This window comes from Micrasema longulum, unplaced genomic scaffold (genome assembly GCF_059751315.1).
Source record: "Micrasema longulum isolate JH-2025_06_02 unplaced genomic scaffold, ASM5975131v1 h1tg000056l, whole genome shotgun sequence".
NCBI lineage: Eukaryota > Metazoa > Arthropoda > Insecta > Trichoptera > Brachycentridae > Micrasema > Micrasema longulum.
Window position 1 is genome coordinate 141,440 of NW_028277263.1, and position 23,904 is coordinate 165,343.

The 23,904-nt window shown below is 32.0% G+C and overlaps 2 protein-coding genes and 1 long non-coding RNA gene across 5 annotated transcripts; 1 reads left to right on the forward strand and 2 right to left on the reverse strand.

Annotated features, from left to right (window-relative positions):
* Positions 1-507: 507 nt before the first annotated feature.
* Positions 508-3,222, reverse strand: LOC148285130 (SET domain-containing protein SmydA-8-like). The gene is made up of 2 exons (XM_088229812.1): positions 2,052-3,222; positions 508-518 (listed from the first exon to the last, which is right to left on the reverse strand). The coding sequence occupies exons 1-2, from the start codon at positions 3,217-3,219 to the stop codon at positions 508-510; spliced, it is 1,179 nt and encodes a 392-aa protein (XP_088085938.1). The 5' UTR covers positions 3,220-3,222.
* Positions 3,223-9,865: 6,643 nt separating this feature from the next.
* Positions 9,866-23,795, forward strand: LOC148285131 (uncharacterized). 3 transcript variants are annotated; one of them, XM_088229847.1, is made up of 11 exons: positions 9,866-10,131; positions 10,274-10,522; positions 11,225-12,690; positions 15,830-16,032; positions 18,058-18,151; positions 18,422-18,675; positions 18,832-18,948; positions 20,627-20,716; positions 21,118-21,250; positions 22,527-22,825; positions 22,929-23,795. In XM_088229847.1, exons 1-11 carry the CDS (start codon positions 10,103-10,105, stop codon positions 23,130-23,132), a joined length of 3,138 nt encoding a protein of 1,045 aa, XP_088085973.1. In that variant the 5' UTR covers positions 9,866-10,102; the 3' UTR covers positions 23,133-23,795. The 3 variants fall into 3 exon arrangements, with proteins under 3 accessions (XP_088085973.1, XP_088085959.1, XP_088085965.1); XM_088229833.1 differs by having other exon boundaries at positions 9,866-10,522; XM_088229839.1 differs by lacking the exon at positions 18,832-18,948 and having other exon boundaries at positions 9,866-10,522.
* Positions 16,065-17,466, reverse strand: LOC148285132 (uncharacterized). Its single transcript, XR_015822868.1, has 2 exons — positions 16,827-17,466; positions 16,065-16,717 (listed from the first exon to the last, which is right to left on the reverse strand). It is a non-coding gene; the product is annotated as an uncharacterized LOC148285132 (long non-coding RNA).
* Positions 23,796-23,904: the final 109 nt, after the last annotated feature.

Consider the following 23,904-nt stretch of genomic DNA (forward strand, 5'->3'; position numbering starts at 1 on the left):
CACGGTTACATATTTTTTTAAATTATTTTTTTATTTTATTTATTTATAAAAACGCCCAATGGGCGTTTTTAAGGACACGTGTATGCATATAAAATTATAATAAAAGAAAGTAAAAAGTTACAATAGCATACAGAGTGTTCTTTAAACCCTGTCACATCCGAAGCCACGATGATCAGTTTGAGCAAGGAGACATATTGGCACATTAAAATATTTTTTTAGAACGAATAAAATCTTAAAAAATAAAATATATGAAAAAAACAAATGATTGCTTACTTCTGCAGGGGAGAAAAGAGGAGGGGGGAGGGGGGAGTCTGAACTGCACGGCCGCGCCCCCCTCGCTTCTTCCCTGCAGAAGTAAGCAACCATTTGTTTTTTTTTCTATATTTTATTTTTTAAGATTTTAGTCGTTCTAAAAAAATATTTTGATGTGACAATATCTCTTCTTTCTCATACTGATCATCGTGGTTTCGGATGTGACAGGGTTTAAAGAACATCCTGTATAGTAGACTAGGTAAGATCTGAAACAAATAAATAATATAATTCAATTAGATGAATCTCACCCGCATAAATAAAGGTTTCAGCTCATTAACTTCACAAACGTCAACAGATGAAAGAATTGAAGGAATATAGATGTTCAAATACGGGCAAAATGGTGAATGTTACACAGTGTGTAAAGTGGCCACTTAAACCAGCCATTGACAGGTCATAAGCCCTGTAGGTGCCTAGACTTCTATATTACCTTCTCTTAAATGTTCTTCATCTCTGTTGTAATATGTTAATAACTTTAGATGTTTCTATCATCGGATAAAACGGTTTAGGTACTCGTATACCGTCCTTTTTTCTAAAAACTTCCTTTAAACTTAAACATTGCTGGGGATGGCGTGGCGGTCATATTGCGCATTGGCTCAGTATCTAGAAAATACGCCAGACTGAACATTAAACATCCATCAAGTGCGTTATCATGATTAAATAAATATACGCTATGCACATGTCTAATGTCTGTCGACTATCGGGATCTGGATGCGAATTAATAACAGTATAATTTACAAGTAGCCGGAAATTCTAAATCTTACTCTATTATCTCTCACGCAGATATCAATATTTGGAAATTAATCTAAATAAAAATTATGATAAAAATATATTAACACATTAAAACAGAGATGAAGAACATTTTAGAGAAGGTGACTCCCCAGGGAGTTGAATCCAGACCTTGTCTACAAAAATTTGGACAAACTCAAAATATTGTTGAATAATATATTATGTTTAACCTACACATCAAAAAGAAAATTATTTAGTGAAAGAATATTTATTGTTTACAAAAACAAATAACGCCCGATTTTTTGCAAAAAATCGGAAAAAATTTGAAAAGTCGGAAAAGACCATAATTGGTCTAGTTACAAAATGTTTAAAATTAAAACATGGTTTCGTTTTCGTCAAAACGATAGTTTTTCTTACTTTTGTCATACAACTTATTATGTGCATTTTTATGAAAACGGAACAATTATTATTTTATTGATATTTAAAGCATTAACTTTGTGGTCAAACATTTTACTAAATGTTATAAAATATTTGTATTAAACCACTTACCGACTTGTATATGTCTACCGGTTTCGAGACGTACCCGTCTCTTCGTCAGGACACCGATTAAACCAACATGCAAAACCCACTATACACGGGTACGTCTCGAAACCGGTAGACATAGAAAAGTCGGTAAGTGGTTATTTACAATTATTTAATATCATTTGGTATTTTTTATATTTTTTTTATGGAATAACCCGCTAAGCCTCTATTTAGAGGCTTGTCAGCAGGTAGGAAAGAGAGGATATGGAAGGAGGTAATGAAATATACACCACAACACCTAGACCAATGAGAAAATATCTTTCTTGGATTTTTTTCTTGCAACTGGCGGGAATCAAACCCGCGACGCCTGTTTCACAGTTGACCGTCTAACCAACTGCTTCACGGCGCCTGTTAACAAAACATGTTTTAACTTAATTTTATTTTGGTGCCACTAGCCCTAATACAAACATAATATAATTCAAACGTATTACCATTCCAAGCGTATCCTTCGATCACTCCAATGGAACTAATGATTCGGCACCTCAATTCCAGCACAATGTGATTCGATTCTGGTAAAAATGTAATGAGTTTTTGAGTTATAAAATTATATATTTCGTTTGGATTATTCATATTAACCGATCCTATTAAACCAGCTAAAGCGTTCTGTAAAGCTCCAATTTGTCGAGGAGTCACCTCTAAGCCGCAAATCTCGCAACACCAATTGGAGGAAAAATCTAAAGGGTCTGTTGGTAAAATAATTCCTTGACAAGACCTATCTAAACAGCGCAACCCAGAAAGGTAAGTGCCAAATTCAGTTTTGTCGGAACAACGCGCACATTTGCAGAGGAAATGTTTTGTGGTCATCAAATGATGTCTTCTAGCCGGAGTTCCTCTCAATAAATTAGTGTAAAATGTAAAAATTTCCGAGCCTTTCGGAATAAAAGAAGTTGATCGAACAAACATTTGACCAAAATCGTCGAAATCAGTTCGAATATTTGGAACGCAAGAGTGATTCATTAAAGCAGCTACTGGAAATAATCCACGCAAATCTGCATGGTCAGCATTCTTCGTAGTCAGTAACATTTCGTAAGCATTTGCATCAAGTGCACAACATGCTCTTTTCATTATAAACTCTTCGTCCTTCGTAACAATAAAATGTTTTTCAATGAAACTTGCTTCCGAGCCGTGTCTTGGCGAGTTGTGATAAGCCAGGCACAGAAGAAACTCTTTTTCCCGATCGTTCAGAAGTAAAGCTCTCAGAGGTACTAAGGTCTTGGCGAAACTTTGAGGATCGAGGCTGTTCCGAAATCCTGTAACATTCCATGCAGTTATAAGTTTGCACTCGGATTTGTGTGATGAAGAATTCTCGCAAAATACTGAACAAACCGGCAGCCCGCACCCCATGGAACACGTTCGAGGGATGATTTTAGAAGTGTAACAACAAACGCAACCTATCGGCGAATCGGGTGAGTTTCTAGGACCCATTATCAAGGGGTAATCTACGAATATCAGTTCTCCAATAGCGATGTCCTTATTGGCAAACACGCCCCGACCTTCCAAACTCGACTGGTTAACAACCAATTTGTTAAGTGATTTATTTTCGATTAAAGAATCTAAATGATCGGTCACTAATGAATTTATATTGGCTAGATCAGACATATTGCTTTGCCTAGGAGCACGCGACGACTGAAAGATCAAATTAGATTTTTTCATAAATGCTTCGAAAATCAGTTCACGCGGGGATGGCTTTCAGAGCTGGATCAAAATTAGGTAGGTAATAGTTTTATTTTTAAAATGCATTTATTAATTTTATCCTAAAATAAATTGTACAATATAAATCTTACGTAGGTAGTATCAATTGATTAATATTTATAATCTTAAATAAATACTAAACGTCACTGATCATCACAATTTATTATAATAAACGCATTTATTTTATTCCTTTACGAAGTTTACACTGTCTTATACTTATTTGTATTGATATTTTACTGCACCCAATCGTTAGAGTAGGAATAAAAAGTTTTTTTTTTTTTTTTATCTAGATTCGGATCCAATTGTGGTCGCGAAGGCACGGGCTAAAGGTTTAAGATTCGAAGCCCACTCAGTCACGTATTGATTCCAGCATTGATTTTCTATCACAATTATTTCTAATAATTTATTTATTTATATACTCATATACGCTCAGTGGGCATTTTCAAGGACAAAGATGTATGCATAAGAAATTATTTTAAAAGAAAGAATATATAATAATAAATCAAAAGAACACAAATATACACCTTTGTTTAAACTTGCGACAAGTCCGTACAAGTTTTTTTTCAAAATATAAATACAATAATCTATGTGATAGTTATATACGAGCCACAAACAAACTATAAGGTGTAAAAAAAGTTTCAGTGCATCAATTTAAAAAAATTGCGCTAAATAAAAAAATAACCTGTCAGGTACTTTAAAAAACCGAGTTCGGACTTACCTAAGTACCTATTAGTGTAAGTTATAAAGATAATACAAATTAATCAAATGACAAAGAAAAAATAATTATTCATTTATTAATTTCTCCGTCTCCTTTGAGATAATTGACATGTTTCTAAATTGATTTATAAAGGATAATCAACATAGCGCCATTTCTGTGAAAGTCACCTCAAGGGCGCTGTACAGTAAGTATCCCAACATGTCTTGCAGCTAAACGTATTAGGTATCTCTGTTGTATCGAATAATTAAATAATGAGTCGAGAATATTATTTATTTATTTAGCTTTTATTATTGAGTATGTAAAAAAAATTGTCAGTAGTAAAATAAATTAATGAGATGTATTCTAGAATTGACATGCTTTTTGAGCGGTGTCAAATTCTAGAGACTTTATATATTTTTTCCGACGTGAAATTGACAATTCTCGTAACAGTTTCTCAGAAAATATAAAGGTAGCCAAAAAAATGTCCAATAACCATATTTTTGAAAATGAAATATAAATACATGTTTCACTTTAATATAAATAATAATTGAGGCGGGTTGTAGTCCGGAAGTAGTGATGCAGACTCCTGATCAGAGCTCCGAGGTTCGAGTTTCACTCGTTTTCCGTACACGATTTTTCTAAAAATAAAGTATTTGGATAGGTACATCATGTGAACGCAAACATTTTTTATTTTTTTTAATATAATAAAGCGTCGACTCTAAGTAACTATTTTCTTAAAAGGTTTCTAATACGGAGTTCTAGTAAAACTAAATTTATTTATATTTTACAGATTTTGTCCAGTTTCCGGACTCCAGAACTGGGCTTGCAAAAGACAATAAACATTTTTTTTAAAAGGCAAGCAGTGAATTCAGTGCAAATCTTGACATCAATGGTGTCATATTGAGTGTTCAGAAGCCAATAATATTAATTTTACATGTGATTATTGCATACAAAATATAAAAATCCGAGTATTCTATATTAGTAGGAATTTTTTGTGAAAATATTTTTTCTATTGTTTAACTTTTGTTTAAAATTATGACACTTTTAGATATTTTTTTTATATTTCGAAAACGTAAAGCTTTTCCACATTTGGTCTATTTCCTCTACCTTTAGTGTACCTATCTACCGACAATTTTTACATGAACGTTTTTTTTTTAATTATTGATATATTATATCATTTATTGTGTTTGCAGATAATTGGTAAAATTCTATATTAAAATTTGGTAAGTTATCCAAAATAAAACACTTTTATTGTATTTTATTCTATTTTTTTTTAAATATAATATGTGAGGCGTTTCGTTTTGTTATAATGTTATAAAACTAACTTAAATATTTTCAAAGTTTCCTTATATACTAACAATATTGCTATTTAATGATATAGGCGCATAACAGTATTAATAGTTTATGGGGGGGGGGGGGTATTTAACAAATAGTGTTATAGACCAAGAAAAGTAACATTAAGAAAAATCAATTATGATATATTGAGTACATTTTATAAGGTACATTGTGGATATATTGGGAGCATTATTTAAAATATTTTAACAATACAAAAGAAGCGTCACATATATTTTAAAAAAATAAAAGTAGAATTAAATTCAATAAAAGTGTTTCATTTTGGATACCTTTTCCAATTTTATATTATTACTCTAGATAATCATTTATACTTTATATATTTAAGAACTAATTTAAATCCGACACTGTTTGCTAATTAGAATCTCAACGATATTTCTGTCTCAATTAATAATAATAACGCGAGTCTAAAGTAGGTAGGTGGGTATTGAAGGTAATATTTGGTAATATATTTAAGTATATGCCTACCTTTATCAACATTATGCACTCACGCATCATTACTCTAAATTTAAATGCATACATACATGTATCATATTGACCACTCACTTGGCTTATCTCCACCAATCAATTGGCTAAGTTAAAATTTACTAACGGAAAATGAGAATTTAATTATTATGACATGTTGTGTTAATAAATCATTTTAATTATTTAGTTTAATAAAAATAATCAATATTTATTAACCATAATGTACAATGTCAAACATACAAAAATAATAACAAAGGTATACTTACACAGTTAAATGGTAGACTTATTGCCACTAGCAATTTCTTAAAGTCTAACCAAAACTAAATAAAAAAATACAGTAATAAATAAAATAAAAAAATAAATGAAAATTTAAAAAATTAAAAAACATTAAAAAAAGTTTAGAAAACACAAACAGTGGAAATATTATACAAAATTATCATGTCTATCATTTACATTAATTATATTTAATAATTCATTTATTATATTGCATCTTCCAAATATTCATTTTTAGTATAGAGACATTTAAGAAACACTTTTAACACTCCAGCAAATTTGTTAATTCAGTTTATTTCCTTATTTTTTTTGGGAAGCTTATTATTAATTTTTACTGCCACTATTTAATTATTTATGTGATTCAAACTAGTATTTATTTGAGAAACGTGATAAAAATACCTTAGTACATGTCATGAGCCAGTCCAAATGAAGTGGTCCAGTTTGAATCGACCTGTTAAATTAAATATCGCAAAAACAAAATATATTAACTTTGGGAGAAAAAATATACCCTAGAGATACAATATGAATATTGATAATTCAAATATAAATTCTGTGGATGAAATAAAGTATCTCGGAGTTTACTTAGATAGATATTTGAATTTCAAAGCCAGTTCTATATGAAACAAAAAACTTTTCATTTATGGGAAGATTACGAAATTTAATAGATGTAAAGAGTAGTGTTCTTATCTATATAACAATCATATGGCCACACATAAATTATTGTACTTCGATTCTTTTTTTATGTACTGAAGAGGAATTTAAAAATATACAAATTATTCAAGATAAGGCGATGAGGATTATTTTTAAAAAAAATATGTATTCTAATTTTAAAAATATTAATGTTCATAAAAGTTTATATTAGTTCTTAAGATGTTATGAACCAACTTAAAAAGCATAAATAAATGTTGGTAGTTCAAAATAATAATTATTTAATTTATTGTTTTTGGTTTTCGCGTGCCTTAAAACTGCATTGACAGAATAAGTATGCTGTTCATCGTTAATACACAGAACAGCAGGCTTATTCTGTCAACATTAATTCCGTTTCGTAAGATCGATCGTTCGTCATAAATCCATCTCACTCTAACGCAATCAAAATCGTATTTCGCTCTCGTTCCCTCTCATACGATACGAATGCATTTAAGAAACGAATTAGTTACAGAATAAGGCCACAGATATACATATAATTTCATTCGAAAACAATGGTAGATAATTAGTTATATACATGTTTTCGAAGGTACATAATAAATAACACTGAACGCCTGTGTTTTGGCTATGGTAAAGAGTAACACAGAAATATGAACTAAGAAAATACATATGCTTCTTAGTTTATATTTCTCTTTCACGTGCAAAAATGCTTGCATGTCGTCGGCCTAACCTCTAAAACTCGTAAAATCCTAAAGATGTTTTTTTTTCTGGTGAGAGTAAACACAGTTTTTACTTTAGTAGCAAATTGTAGTGAAGTTTTTTCGATATTTAAAAAATAAGTATGCAACACTGTACTAGCACAAAACGTAAAAATACAGTTCTTAATCATTTGTGGTTTTGCGAGTTTTAAAAGTTAGGGTGACGATTTGTATTTCTTTAATCATTTCTAATATCGTTGATGCCATCATAACATTTTGCTATATCTGAGATGCAGCTAGTAAGAGAGAAACGTATAATTTTACTATACACTAAATTTCAAATTAACAATTTTTAATTTGTGGCTAAACTGTATTTTTTTTAATGCATACATTTAATAAACGTTCTCTTAATTTAGTAAAATTATTATGTTAATTAAAGAAGGTACTTTTCAAAATAGTACTTCTTTAATTAAAATGTCTTGTTCTTATACATATTCGTTCCATAATATATCGTAAAATTTCGCATTTTAAAGAGGATATTTATTTATTTATTTTAATTTCAGTTCACAAACAGTAAAAGATACCACAGTATAAACACAATTTATAAAATAAAAAAATAATAACACTAAACATCTTTCACCAATTATATGTGAACACCAATAGTCACAAAATAAAAATTATATATTGACCAAAATTTAGTTTTCATTATATATTATTAAAGCAATTATAATTTATGTAAGATTAATTTTAATAAAATTTAATTTAAGATAGATGCAATTTATACAATCGAATATAATTTTACTAGATTATTAATAAAGTCTCGTAGTAGTAATAAGTTTTTTTAAATGTATGTCAATAAATTATAGTAATAATAGTCACAATAAAATATTATAAATTATAAGCAATGCGTACTCTTATTTAGTGTATCCGTTTTATTATTGTTGTACATGTTAGTTAGGGTGAGTATATATATTTGTAATGGAGTCTTTTTAAAAGTTTATTTTGTAAAGTCTCTACGCTGTTTTTGTATTTATCGTATTGTGGACTCCAAATAGGTGACGCATACTCCAGCGTGCTTCTACATAATGCATTATACAGTGTTAGGATTGTGTTCATATTTTTTAATTGTTTACTTATCCTAAGAATGAATCCAAGCATTTTAAATGATTTGTTTATAATAAATTCAGTATGTTGGTCAAATAGCAGTTTAGAGTCAAGAATTATGCCAAGATCCCTACATTGAGTTTTAGAACAAATGTTTTCATTAGATAATATATAAGCAAGAGATATTTTTTTTGATTTTCGAGTAAATATTAATGGGAAGCATTTGGATGTATTCAGTCAGGTATTTTAAATTATAGATTATATGATTTTGTTTTATTCCATTCGTGAATTCATCGGTAAAAACTATAATAATGTACAAAATTTTTATACTGTTGGAAAGTTTTAAAAAATTGTTTGCTTATTAAATTTAATTTTTAATTGACTAAATATATTCTTAATTGATAACATCTTTAAAAAAAACAATTTTTGTCTAAACTTTCATAGAAAAAAAAAACCCAACAATTTACAAAAGTCTCGAAACCCTAGATTTCTAAATAATTTAATTTTACTGCCACTTTAAATTGTTATTCATACGTTAGAGAGCTGAAGTGTGTAAGGTGGCCACTTAAGCCAGCCCATGACAGATCATAAGCCCTGTAAATGCCTGGACTTCCATATTCTCTTCTCTAAAATGTTCTCCATCCCTTTTGTGATTTTTGTTTGTTGAATTATTTTTTTTGGTAAAGTATAAAGTTATAAATGTTTTGTACAAACATAGTTCATTAATAATCTCATCTAATAAAGTGAAAACTTATGTCAAACTTATATTTACTCTATTACATATATTTATATATACATAAACAAAAATTAATGCTAAACATAGGGTTGTGGTCCCATGGCTAGTGTCTCGGACTCACGGACCAAAGGTCCGTGGTTCGAATTCCACTCTACCCCAACTTGATCCCATTTTCTAATAGTGAGTTATTTACAACTCGTTGAAAATGGCCCTCAAAATTAAATATTTGGGTAAATCATAAAAACACAAATATTTCGTTTTTTAAAAAAAAAAAAATTAACTCCCTCTCTAAACAAAAGTTTTTACTCTATTAGAAAAAAATTCCGTAAATATTATATATGTACCAAACATTCCTAATTTTATATTTATTTTGTTGACAATATTTTATCTGTACACGTAAAAAAATGTCATTACAAAGGAAGAGAGAAGAAAATACAAAGGAGTATTTTTAGTGGGTAAATCAAAATTTTTGATTTTGAAGTTACCCAAAGTATGTAAATCCGCCGTATAAAAATAACTATTTGCCCCGCAATAAAATACTCATTATCATTGTCTGTTGATTATTGAGCCATCTTGCTTTAATCTATGGTAGTTTTTCAAAAATGGCTGATCGCTGACACTGTTTCTGTATTTTGATTAAATAGAGTGTCAATGAGACTTTCCATGAGCTACGTTCTTGTTTATAATGTCAAAACAGGGCAAGAGGAAGATCACTGTTGAATTGCCTAAAGTTAAAGACCTTTCAAATAGACCCAGTGTTTTTGAACGGTTAGGAACTAAGAAAGCGGCAGCGGCCAAAAAAGCTACTGAATTCTGTAGGCAATGGGCGCAACACGGAACCTGCCCTTACGGTAAAACTTGTAAATTTGCAACTACACATACATTGATTAGCCCTTCTAAACAACGCGCTGCTATTAAAGACTCTTCAGATGTCAAAAGGAGCGTTAACAAGGATGACCCAAAAAGTCGATTACATTCCGCTGTGGTTGTTAGGTCTGAAGCAGAATGGGACACTTGGGACCAAAATGACTTAGAGTACGCGGACGCTGATGTTTTAGAGAAACGTCGTCAGCAACTTAAACGTGAATTAGAAATTCAGTCTAAAATGGATTCTGGAAAAGATCACAGGAAGGAGAAGAAAAAGCCCGCCCCAACGAGCTCTTCATCCTCCCGTAGCTCGAGCACAACCAGTGTTTCGAGCACCTCTTCCGGAGGCAGCAGCTCCTCGTCTTCTTCTGCCAGGTATTTAATGTTATATTTCGCCTGCCATCTTCGAAATACTTCTCATTTTAAGGAATATAAAAACTATCGCTTTTAGAGATATCATTTTTATGCATTTATTTCATGGATGGATGATGAAGTTCTATTTCTCCTACCATCTGCTTAGTACTTGTCACTATAAAAAACTGTTAAAAGGTTTAGACTAATAATGTAAAAAAAACAAAGTGGATGAAATTATATCATACATGATGTTGCTTTCCAACTTAAAACAAAATTCATGTTTACTTAGTTCATCGACAGGCACTAGCACATTAAAATAGTCTATTAAACATTCAAACGCACTGTACATTCGTCAACATTTTTAAAAGGTATAATATTCTGAAATAAATGTTTTTGATAGTGTTTTTAAACCAGTCAAGTTATCAAACATTTAAAATGATATTGAAATTTGATTATTACAGATAGTGACAGCGTATAGACGGAACAATTGCACAAAAAATATGTTTAAGTTGACTTTTTGAACTACTGTGTTCAGATTAAGTGGGAGTAAGCTCAGATAATATTCTGTGATGGTATTTTAGATTAATTTACATTACAAAAGAATTACGAGAATTCCCTATGCATAACTGTGGATTGTGGATTTCATTTAAAATTATTTTGGTCATTTGATTATTAAGTTTATCTTCTTGGGTATCTTATTTTGGTTTTTAAATCAACTTGCAGAGAAGCGCGGAAGAAGATTCGTAAACCTAAATCAAAGCGTAATTCAAGCTCATCGTCTGGTTCAGATCTGGCATCAAAAAAGAAGCGTCTCAAAGGAGATTCCGTTAAAAGGGATAAGTCTGCTGCATGTAAGCGAAATTCTTTAAAAAAAGATAATGTTCGCGCAACAAAAAAACATGAAACTGCTTCTGTTAAGAAGAAAGTAATTACTAAAACAGCATTGAGCAAAAAGTCTTTATCGCCAGCTAAAAAATCTGGTGGAACTCCTCCAATCAATAACAAAAATATTCCTAAAGGATATATTCTTACAAAACACACCTCTCAAAGTAAGTCTCCTACAAAAAAAGACAAAACTAAAAGTACTTCGCCTCACAGTAAAGATAGGGAAAAAGAGAAAGAAAGGGAAAAAGAAAGAGAGCGTATGAAAGAAAAAGAGAGGGAGCGGGAAAAGGAACGAGAGAGGGAAAAAGAAAGAGAAAAGGACAGAAGAAGAAGCAAATCTCCCAAATCCAAAGCACGTTCCCGCTCTCCCATCAGAAGGCATGATTCACATCCGCCAAGGGACCCACGAAGGAAAGACAGTCCTTCGAGGAGTCGTGGATCATCCTCTCCTAAAAAAAGGCCTAGTCATCAAGATAGCTCAGATAAACATAAAGGTAAATCTCCATCCCGGGACGATCGTAAAGATGATAAACGTAAAGATAATAAAGATCGCTCTGTCGAACGTCGTAAAGAGAAACACGATGACAAAGATAGGCATGACCGCGAACGCAAAGAAAGACTAGCCAAAGAGGCTCAGAGAGAAAAGGAGAGGGAAGATGCTCTAGCTAGATGTCAAGAACGCCAACGGGAAAGGGAACGAGAACGTCTCAAAGAGCAGTCGAAGAGAGAACCTGATTCTAAAAGAAATGCTGGTCGTGGTCGTGGAGAACGAGACAGAGGATTAAACAAAGGCTTAAAAAAGCCAACTCCTGATAAGCCGGTAGAAAGGTTATTACCGAGACCGGAAGAAAGATTAGCGGCACTGGCTGCAACTAACAGGAATATAGGACTCGAAAGAGCAATTTCCTTAAACCGAGATCGTTCAGAAACTAGAACTGAAAGAAGTTCGAGGAAAACTGATAGATCAGTTGACCGAGACAGAATAGATCGTGTATCCAAGCGACAAAGTGACAGACGCAGCAGTCTCGATAGGGCTGAGCGTAGTGAATACAATCATGGTATCGAACACCCTTACGATCATTCTCATTCCATGGATAGGAATTACGATCGACCAAATGAGAGATACGATGATATGATGCCACATGATCGAGAGAGAGAGCGCTCACCTGGTGCTTTCCCTGTGCAGAGAGACCTTCACTATGACTCTCCTTATGACATGCAAGGATCTCACAGTCGTGGATACGGGGATCCAGATGATCGAGTTTATGATGACCATCTTGATGATCATCATGGTATGGATAGAGGTAAGAAATTGTTATTTAAAAATTTAATTTCTCTAATGCCTCGTGGTGTAATGGTCAGCGCATTTGTCTAGCATGCAAGAGGTCTCGGGTTCGATTCCCAACAAGGTTTATATGAAATATTATTTAAAAGGGTGCTTTAACGGCTAGGATATTTCATAATCCCTGGACTGGTACCTGAAGCGTAAGACTGATCACCTTACCGTCATGTAACAAAAATTATCGAGATGTTTGAATCTTTAAAAACAAAATGTAATATACACCGTCTCACGTGGATATGTTCCATGCATGGGTGGATGTATTGCATAAAAATCTATTCAGGATATAAAAAATAAATAATTGTTTATAAGTTTGTTAATTTATTTTTTAAAATTAATTTGAGAAAGGAGGGCTGCGTTGATTTGGACATGTACAGCAAATGAGCTAGAGCAGATTGCTAGAGCATATAGGACATGCTCGACGGATGCACTCCCGGCTCTAACGGGCTTGTTCCCTTTGGATCTGAGGGTTCAGATCTGCAAATTTTCACTTAAAAAGAAAGCATTCCTCTGTTACTGGTGGCGTCTTTCTACTCCCAACTGGAGGAATGTCTCAATTGAATATTAAAAAAATATCTTTGAATGCTCTTCTTGATGCTTGCTTCAGGCAGGGTTTCCTTTCTTTTTTTTTCCTTCAATCCTTTAGCGCTTAAAATCTTTTTGGGTTATCCCCGATCACTGGACTAGGCAGTTTTTATCAGGTAATGGTAAATTTAATGACAAATTATTTGTTTTCAATATTGTGATTCCCATTCGTGCTGCTGCAAATATCCTAGTCAGTCTTCTAAACACATCCTGCGGTGTTGTCCCTTTCATCTCTCTATGATTACCGAATGGAGCTTCTCGCTACTATCTGTGGCCCTGTTATAGGTCCCGTCGGATATGCAGATCTAGTGGCTCCCAAAAATAATTTCAAGGCTTTTGAAAAGTTTTGTAATCATTAGGGCGAATTGATCATGTCCAATCAATTTAATCCCAGTCAGTGAAGAAATCACTTCCCTCTTTTCTCAATTCAATGATGTGCATATTATGTGCTTCTGGATTACTTTCTTTCAGCACAAATATGCTAAGGCTACCATTATAGAGAGCTCCTTCGGGCAGCTTTTCTTGTTTGGCAACAAGCAACTTTTTCATGAATGTGGGCACCACCAAGGAGACTTTAGTCCTCAGATGCGGTGTGCGGTATGTGGTGGGCAAGCTGTAGAGCAAATGAACAGCGAGAGAACGGCTTAAAGGATTTCATTATTCCCTTTCCACACCTAACGTGCATAGGGTGCATTGGTACATCAATCGCAGCGTATCTTGATCATTTTTGTTACATGACAGTAAGATGTCAGATCAGTCTTACGCTTCAGGTACCAGTCCAGGGACTATGAAATATTCTAGCGTGAAAACACCCTTCTAATAATTCATTCATATCAACTTTGTCAGGAATCGAACCCAAGACCTCTTGCATGGTAGGCAAATGCGTTAGCCATTACACCACGAGGCCAACTTAAAGGATTTATGATGCGAATATTGATGCAGAAAACGAGGATGAGAAAGATATGGCATGACCAAATTTAAGAAATACTTGATGAGGGCCATGTCAAAAGTCAGAATAATTATTGTACGTGCATGAGATGTATGAATGTAGAGGAAGCGAGATCTGTGTTCAAAGACAGAGTGATATGTTGTTCTATCCTCCCTGCCTACCCCTACTGAGAAATGGTGTGATGGTTTATTTGTACTTTGATTAATCAATTTCAATAAATGGTAAGCAATAGATACACCTGTAGGAGGGGGAATTTTAGTTCTCATAAAATACCACCATGATTCTTCGCAAATGTATCTGGTTCTACCGTTACGTATTGTTAAATTAATGTTAAAAAAAATTACATTCATATTACGAAACAGTGTAAGACAGGACTCCGGTGTATGCCTACATAGAATGAATAGATTTACTAAGGGCCGGTTGCATCAAAGTTGGTATAAATTTAGCATATTAGTTAAGGCTCAAAATCTGGTAACTGAAAAATTCCGTTGCATCAACATTATTTTTGTTAAGTTAAAGTTAAGAATGTTGCCACTGTAAAGGTTCAAGTTTCACCCTAAAAATTGTTGGGATTTTTGCGCAAGCACATACGTTTATTTACATGTAGCAATACACATGCCCCGCGACGCGTCTTTGGCACAAACGTTTAAATTTCATTCCAATTTTCAGTGTGTGCGAAAGGGCGAAGCAACACTGCGCATTCGAAGAAGAAAAAAACAAAAGGGACGTCGTCCTTTTTAAACTAGATAAAAATTAAAAGAGCAAAAGCTAAAGCAAAATGAAGAATTTTTTATTCTAGAAATAGAGCAAAAAAATGACATTTTTCGGGCAACTATGGCAGCCTTAAATGCCCAGAAAGAGTTAGCTGAGCTCGATCTAGCTCTATTTAAAAATAAATAAACAGCATTTCAATACAGTGATGATTTAGATTTATTTTACACCACGCCCGCTGATGATCAAGTCCCGTGTTTTGAAAAATAATTAACAATTAAAAATTCAAATAATTATTAGTTATTCACTTTTTTGACATTCGAAATATTGCGATAAAGTCGGACTCTTCCCACAAAAAATGGTCCATTCGTGATTTGAACAGTTTTTTTTTTCGGTTTAGAATATACTCGCTGATAAATTCGTCATCGGAAGACAAAAAATCAGATAAAATTGACATTTTGTGCAACTTTTCACAGATCAATCAATGGATTTCAACACTCACGACGCTTTTTTGACAGATGGCAGATCGCATTTAACTTTTTTTTTTTTTTTTTTTTTTTTAACTTTTTGTACATAATGATTATTTGTACATTGGCGGGCTTATTGCCAAATGGCAATTTCTTCCAACCAACCAATTAATCCCCCCTAGCGGCCGGTTAAATAAAAGTAACTTTTATTTGACTTTAGCCCTGACTTTAACTTAACTTTTGTCGATGTAACCGGCCCTAAATCATTATAATAATCAAAATTTTCTGTGTTTTGTCACTTTTCATACAAATAATGAGTATAAAAATGTATGCTATGCTGCACAGTAATTTTCCTATTATATTACATCGTATTAATCCGCCCCTTATCACAGGTTTTGTGGATGATAGGCGAAATAGAGATTGTGGTAGGCGAGATGAACTTTCGTGGGACGGCAGAGAGGCTTCAGTTGACCAAGAGAGACAATATATGCACCACGGTCAGCACCCACATCCACATAAAGATTGGGATAATGAGGAATATGGAGATTGGAACCGCCAAGACAGACATTGGCAGCACCGTGAACCCCAGCATCAGGTATGTACTTGTATTATTTGACTTGTAATCATACTTATAGTGGTGCTAATATGACCCATACATTATAATGTTCACGAATCTGATATATTTTATATTTTTTACAAATAGAATACAGAACATCAGTTATGTGATGTGATTTGTTAATATTGCTGTAAATTTTTTATGTTTAGCATTTGTAATAATATCAAATATTGTTAATATCTTTGCATATTTTTTTTTATTTGAAATTTAGTTATTTATAAACCCTTTTGGATTGCATTCATTTAACAAAATAATTTTTCATTTTCAAATTCATATTCTATTGTTACTCTAATATTTTTAACATTTCTTTCACAAATAGAAATAGGTTGTCGTGAGTCTTTTGTTTAGTTTTGTCTGGTAGTTTATTGTATAATTTCAGTCCCTGTTTTATTCGTCTCAACTGTCTTTGTCTCTTTTTTGAATGCTGATTATGGTATTGTTCTGATATTCTCGTATTGTGTCCATGTTTAATACAATTTTTTCAAGTTTTAGTTCTTCGCCTACAATTACATAATACATATTGGTTTAAAAGCTTTGCACATCTGATATGTACCTATGTTATTTAGAAAGTATTTTATTTATTTATGCACGCCCAGAGGACTTTTACATGACAGGTACAAAATTAAAATTCAAGTGTTTCATGGCATAACAAGACAACATTTAACTAACATTTCAAATAAAACCACAAGTTTAATATTATAAAATATACTTTTTTGGATTGATAAAATTTGACATGTTTTTATTTACCTTTTAAACAAATATTGTTTGATGACAATTATGAAGAGATATCATTTATAAAAAAATTGTAGTTACCAACTTGTGCCAGAAAGAAAGACGACATGTAGGTCTAATAAATATGTATATAAGAAACAGTTTTTTGTTTTTTTTTCATGTTTCGAATTACATTGCGCTTTGTATATATATATGAATAAAGATAAAATACTACATAAAAATTGACAAGTGCATACAGTAAAACCCCTAAATTACATTTTTTAAGGGACTGACAAAAAAGTTTAAATGAGTAAAAAAAATAATGTATGCAGCAATGTTTGAACCATTTTTTTATTGCAATTTTTTTTATATCATATTCATAAACAATAAATGTCTGTATAACACAATAAACCGTCTTTAAAATTACAACTAAAACACAAAAATGGCGGCAATAAATGTTCGTAAAACACAATAAACTGTTTGCAAAATTACAATCGGGTTGTGGTCCTGTGGCTAGTGTCTCGGACTCACGGACCAAAAGTCCGTGGTTCGAATCCCACTCTACCCCAACTCGATTCCCATTTTCTAATAGTGAGTTATTTACAACTCGTTGAAAATGGCCCTCAAAATTCAATATTTGGGTAAATCATAAGAACGCAAATATTTCTTTTCACAAAAAAAAAAAAACAATTTAAAAAAAAACTCAAAAATGGCGACAATAATTTCGATTATCGATTTAACTTACCAAGAAGTTTGTATAGTGATAGAAACTAACTTCAGACTCTCGAGCTGTCAGTTTTCAATGCGGGTTGCAAATTTCTCCGACATAATTTGCGGGTAAAAAATAAAACTGGGTCTTTAATGAACTAAAAGATTCAATGTCTGGACTCTTTCTAGATTTAAACAATCACTAAGATAGACCGGATCCTGTCTTGAGGTAGTAATTATTATTTAATTGGTTGTCGTAGCTTTAATTTTCTTTAGTTGTGTTTTATTTCAGTTGTACCTACATATATTATAAAGAAGTGTTTTAACCATTATTAGTTGGACTAAATAAGTCTGTAAATAAATAAATAAAATTCAATGGGACTACAAAAATTAAACATAAAAAAAACGCAAATTGCAGGGACGTAATTTTTGATTTTCACTGTAATTAAATGTATTAGATTTTGTTTATATATAAAAAATATTTACCTCATCATGTATTCCAAAACGATTGTGTTAAATAAAAAATAACATTTATTTTATTTTTTTAAACAAGGACAAATTAATTGTAATTAATGTATTTTTAAGGTCCATGACTGGGTAGATAAAGATCGAGAAATGGAGGCACCGTGGCATGGACACCGCCAGCAACCTCCTGGGAATGGAAGAGGTCGTATGCATGGTAATTATATTATATTTCTTACATCAGAAATGATGATAAAAAATGTAATTATATTGGTAGATAAAATGACATATATAACCACTATGGTCCATTTCTCTTTCAATTTATTCCGTAAGGCATATGCACTCCTAACTGCATCCATATTGCTGAACAAAGCCTGGTCGTGTTTGAGAGATACTGATATCGGGATGTGTTTTATGTGGATTTTGTAATTATCAAAGAGACAAGGTAATCAGCCCGAGTTCATTTCTACAAATGTTTTTATTTCAGACGATGGTGGATATAGGGGGCGAATTGATCACAGAGTCGATCAAGGTCCCTCACATTTGCATCCTCTTCCTCCTAAAAGAGGTTTACCCGTTCGGGATGGACCTACAGAACAACCTGATATAAAGAAGACACCGACTAATGTCCAAAGTGCACCCGCAACAGCCCACTCCACTACAGAATTAGAAGATCCTCCCATTCCTGATGATCTCAGTGAGATCAGCGATGATCCTGATGAGATCCTCAACAGGGATGATGTAAGTTTTTCTTCCAATGCACATGGCCAAACACACTTTCCTTCCTAACATTTACTCTGCTTAACACATCTCTAATATTGGTTAACTAACGGTGAATTGATCATCATCTGTTTTTGTCTGGTTTTTAATTTTCATGGCTTTCCCTAATTGGTGCAGGAAATATCAGAAGTAACAGGACCTGAAGTATCCTCAAGTGTCCCGCTCGAACCACATAACACAATTGATCCGTATGGGATGATTGGTCTGCAACCATTCAGGCCTGATTATGAACCTGTAAGATTTACATCTCCAAATATCTCGCACTTTCTGGTTTTCATTGCATGCTTTTCTAACTTGTGGTTGTATATTGTGGCATGTTTATCCCATATGCTATTATTATTATATTGAAGGTTCCATTATAATTTGATTTACACATTTACTAAGGTAATCAAATTTTACCTTAGTATGTGGAACAATTGTGTATGTACAGGCGGGCCTCGACTTTTGCACAATTTGCTTTATTGAACATTTTTTAAAATTATGTTTTTACAGATTTTTATTGATAATGCAAAAATTGTTCACTTCCATGCAGTCGCACGCATTGCCGCCTAGAGTATCAGACTTCTCGGAATTGTTATGACGGTGGCGAGTTTCGAATGTCAAATACACTTAAAACATAAAACGATCATCAAGATCTTGATTATTATGGTGTAAGGATGTCTTTCTTTACAAATCAGCTAAAGAATCTGTATAGTTAGCCTATGCTTTTTACTTAATCTAAAAAATCTATCATCTGTCTTTGCTGCTTATTTCTGTTCCTTATATTTTTTTATTCCTTTGTAAAAATTTCTTTTAATTGTAATGTTTATAATGGACTTTGTCCGTAAATAAATAAATAAATAAATAAATAAATAAATAAAACAGCTTTAGTCTTGCGTTAAGGTCCGTGTCAATGTGTTATGTGTTTTGCCAATTTATTTGTGTATATTTAAATATTTTGCTCATATAAATTCACATACATGAGTGAGAAACGGAGAAACTGCAGTGTTGATAAGAATAAAAAAAATTAAGGACTCTTAAACTAAATACGATTGAGACATACATGAAAATAATTAGACATTCTAATTGCGGTGAATCATTTGCTTTGATCGGCCATTCGTACGATGTAAACAGGTCTACGATATGTTAAATTTTGAAAAACGAGAATAAAATTAAGGAATACGTTTAAAATTGTGGGAACATGTCTTTAAAGATTGTTTCCAAAAGACGCGGTATAGTAATTGACGAAATGGAAAGATCTTTGTCATCGAGAATCGGCTGACGCAGATAAATATGCGGCAAATTGATTTGTTTCCTCGTCGTCCAAAATTATTGTTCGCCAAATGTTCAATGTAGATGAGCCATGTTTATTTTGGAAAAAAATGCCTAATCGTACATTCTTATCGAAGGAAGAATCAGTCGCCTCTGGGTATAAACCTTCTAAAAACTGATTGTCATTGTTTGTTAGTGGAAATTTAGCTGGTGATTTCAAATTGAAGCCAGTGTTAGTTTATGAAGAAATTTTTTTCATCCCTCAACTTTCGAACATTCTACATTTGTACACATTTTCAGGAACCAATTATGTGCTTAAGTCGAGGGCCTACTGTATGTGTTTTTTAATATGTGCATTTGTATAATGATTTGAAAATCTATATCTAAAACTATGATTTAAAGTGGACACTCATATTGAATCTGTGGGTGTGATACATATATATTTTTATAGTAGCCTTTGATTGCACATCCTTAACATGTGTTTTTTTTTATCATTGTTTTTATTTTATCAGGTATTCATCTTTGTTGCACATAGATAGGATCTAAAATTTCCCCATAAAAACGAAGATTTTAACATTTGAAGCGTTATGTAACCGTTACTTTTAAATTGGAGAAAATACATTTATATTCCAATTATTTAACAAAAAACATGTATTTTTAGATGGTGGAACAAGATTTGGAAAAACCAGCAACCAAACCTCGTATTGAAAATACAAGTAAAAAAACTGATACTGTTCTTCAAATAAAAAAGGTATTTACATCACTAAGTATGTGAATAGTTTAACAATGTTTTAATTTGCATTTCGATGCAATGCGCTCCAATCATTATACAGTAACATCAATTTTGTAAAAAATGTAATATTGCAGTATCATCGACAGTATGTATGTATCTCAGCGAACAGCATTACCTTTACTTAATGAGTTTGTCTGGTTAACTAAATTTTATGACAAAGTTTTTATTTCACATTAATGAATATTTCTAATAATGTTAAAAATAAAACTAAAAATTCACATTAAACTTTCTAGATTTAAAAAATTCACATACATATCTACTTTGTAATTTTTTTTTATATTTTTACTCTCATTATTAGATAAGGAATGTCGACTGATGTTTTTCTGCTTGGCGTTCATTGGTTTGTTTCTGTTTTGTAGGAAATCATTTCTGCTCCCTTGGAACCTAAATCTGAACCAAATCAGGAACACCATGATGGGGAAGAAGCACTTGATAATCTTGATTTTGAAGAAATATCTGATGGAGAATTGGAAGAAGAACAACGGTTCAAAGGTCAATTATATTTCAATTTTTAAAAAAAATCCTATGTATTTTTCCATAAAAAATTCGCCATACAATGAGGAAGCTTAGTGGTATTTTATTTATTTGTTAATAGACTATTAAACTAAGTCAATTAAAAAATATACAGTTTTCTGTATCGTATTATCATCACTATGATTTTGTAGTATAGTAATTTTAAAATTACTCCACCCATGACGACATCTGTGAGTTGTGCTGACACAAAAGTAGACCCTGTAGCTGTCAAAATACATAAAACGTTGAAAAAAAAGGAAATCTATCACAACACATAACAATGCTATAATTGATTGGTTCACAAGAACCTGTGACATTTTAAATAGTTCATTTTTATTATACATATAAACCATTTTTACTGATTTTTTCATACGTTTTTGAGAAACTTAAATGCTCTAATTTTTACAGCATGAAAGAAAATATTTTTGCATCCAATTTCCTGTAGCACTGAACTTCTTCATTAAATGTTTGTTTCTAATTAATTTTTGGATAGCATTAATCTTCTTCATTCAAGTTTCTTATTATACTCGCTAAAAGCTCACGAACATGCTAATTTGTTTTCTATTTTTTATTTGAAATTAACAGTTTATCACTTTTTTATTAACTATTTTACTGCGACAATATTTTTAACTGTTTAAGACTCTGGCTAGAAATGCACAATTAGCATTAAATAAACCTTTATTTACTCTGAGAATGGCTATAAGTTATATTTTGTGCATCATATATCTGACTTGGGTTAGCTTAGTGTGGCCACAATATATCTGTATCTCAGAGGCAGACGGATGCAAATCCAGAATTGGATGAAATGTCATTTCGATTTTCGTATCCAGTTTATGATAATGTCCATTGATTTCGAAGAAATGTAAGACTTATAATGAAAGAACCAATGTATTAAGATACTGAAACTACAAATTAATGCCATAAATTATTAGAAATCACTTAGAGAAAGTAGATTCTTTAAGCTTTTTTTGAACATTTGACGTTAGTGTTTGTATCCGTCTGCCCCAGAGGTACAGATATTAGCCTTGTCTGGCTAACTTAACTTTCTTAAGAATTCCACGCTGATAAATAGTAAACAAAATGTATCATACATCTTGAAAAATCTCTTTGGATAAGTTAAAAATTAATTGCATTTTTGGAATGCATGATGTCAATTTATTTTAATTAACCTCATTCAATTCATTTATATCGATTATTGAATTTTATTATTTTTCTTAGCTGCTTTACATAATATTAATTAATCCTAATATTTCAGGCTTGGGTGATGCTCTAGGAGTGGACTGGGCAAGTTTGGTAGCAGAAGTCCGCGGTAAGAAGGACAAGGATGGCGCAAGGGAGTGCGACTCGGGTAAAGAACAAACTAGAGCCCGGCAGTATTGGCAGCCACAAAAAATACTGGCCCGTATCGGAGTGTCCGTTTACATGGCGGGTGAACAGATGATTGATGAAATTTTCAACAGTAAAGTCAATGTCAAAGTGGAAGATCAGAAAAAAGAAGAACCCAAAGTTCAAGCCCCAGCATTTAAACCGGCACATCCAGTAGCTTCCATTCAGGTAAGAGTTATTTGAAATATGTACATGCTTTTAAGCAGGAAAAAAAAATGTACTAGGTTGTTTCTCTGTAACTGGCAAATAATATTATTTTTATATCTAACAGGTTGCAATGAAAAGAAGGAAACAGCAAAGGCTTTCCTTGTTTGGCACAGGAAATGGATTTACACGAGCACTGTGTGCTCGTCAGGACTTGGCATTGCGCCGGCACCTTTGCAACCTTCCAATTAATGAATGCGGTCATGAAATCCACCCCCCAGATCCGCATCTTTTTGAAATGGCACAAAAGTTATTACAAAAAACTTCTTGACATCAAAGTCCACCATAACAGAGTGGAAAAAAAATGGATGTATAATCCTGACTCAGGCGAGACAAGTAAATTACCAAGTTATGCGAAGTAACTTTTTCTCATATAATGTGATTTAGTGGTGATCATCTTTTTGTGATTTCAAAATTATAATACATTTTTGTATTATTTTCAAAACTTAAAGTTGTGAATTTATTTTTATGTGTCAAATAGCAATAATAGTGACTTAGTTCTTCTACTATAAAATTGTATGTATAAATACATTTTGAAGAAGACTCTTTACCTAGTCCGATCATAATTATTATAAATGGGTACAGTAAGATCATAATTATTAACTTAAAAATAAATTATTATTGCTTCATAAAAAAAAATGCTATCAATATTTAATCCGAGAATAGTTGTAATATTATTGTACCCTTCATGCTTAGTTCCTAATGCTAAATGTTTGTGTTAAATTAATATAAAAATGACAAAATCCAATAGCACATTTAGAACTTAACGCAATAACTAAAAATACATATATTCAATTACATATTTATCAAGTTTTGCCAAATTATCAATGAATTAGTTTGGATATTTTGAATTATATATTAATAATAATTCTTAATGTGGTAGGATGCAGTAGGATACAGTAAATAAATACGTATATGTAATATATAATGGGAATTTAGAATGAAATCAAATAAAAAAAACATTAAAAAGAACACAATAATCGGTGAGTTTGGCACATAAATTGGACCATTACTAATCATGTAGGATTTTCAATAATTTTGTT

Bases quoted from the DNA above. Each gene is read 5' to 3' on its own strand.
- LOC148285130 (XM_088229812.1), bottom strand. From the start codon at position 3,219: ATGTCTGATCTAGCCAATATAAATTCATTAGTGACCGATCATTTAGAT.
- LOC148285131 (XM_088229833.1), top strand. From the start codon at position 9,966: ATGTCAAAACAGGGCAAGAGGAAGATCACTGTTGAATTGCCTAAAGTT. The intron at 12,691-15,829 runs GTAAGAAATTGT...CCCTTATCACAG, and splicing joins TCATCATGGTATGGATAGAG to GTTTTGTGGATGATAGGCGA. The intron at 18,676-18,831 runs GTAAGTTTTTCT...TAATTGGTGCAG, and splicing joins AGATCCTCAACAGGGATGAT to GAAATATCAGAAGTAACAGG.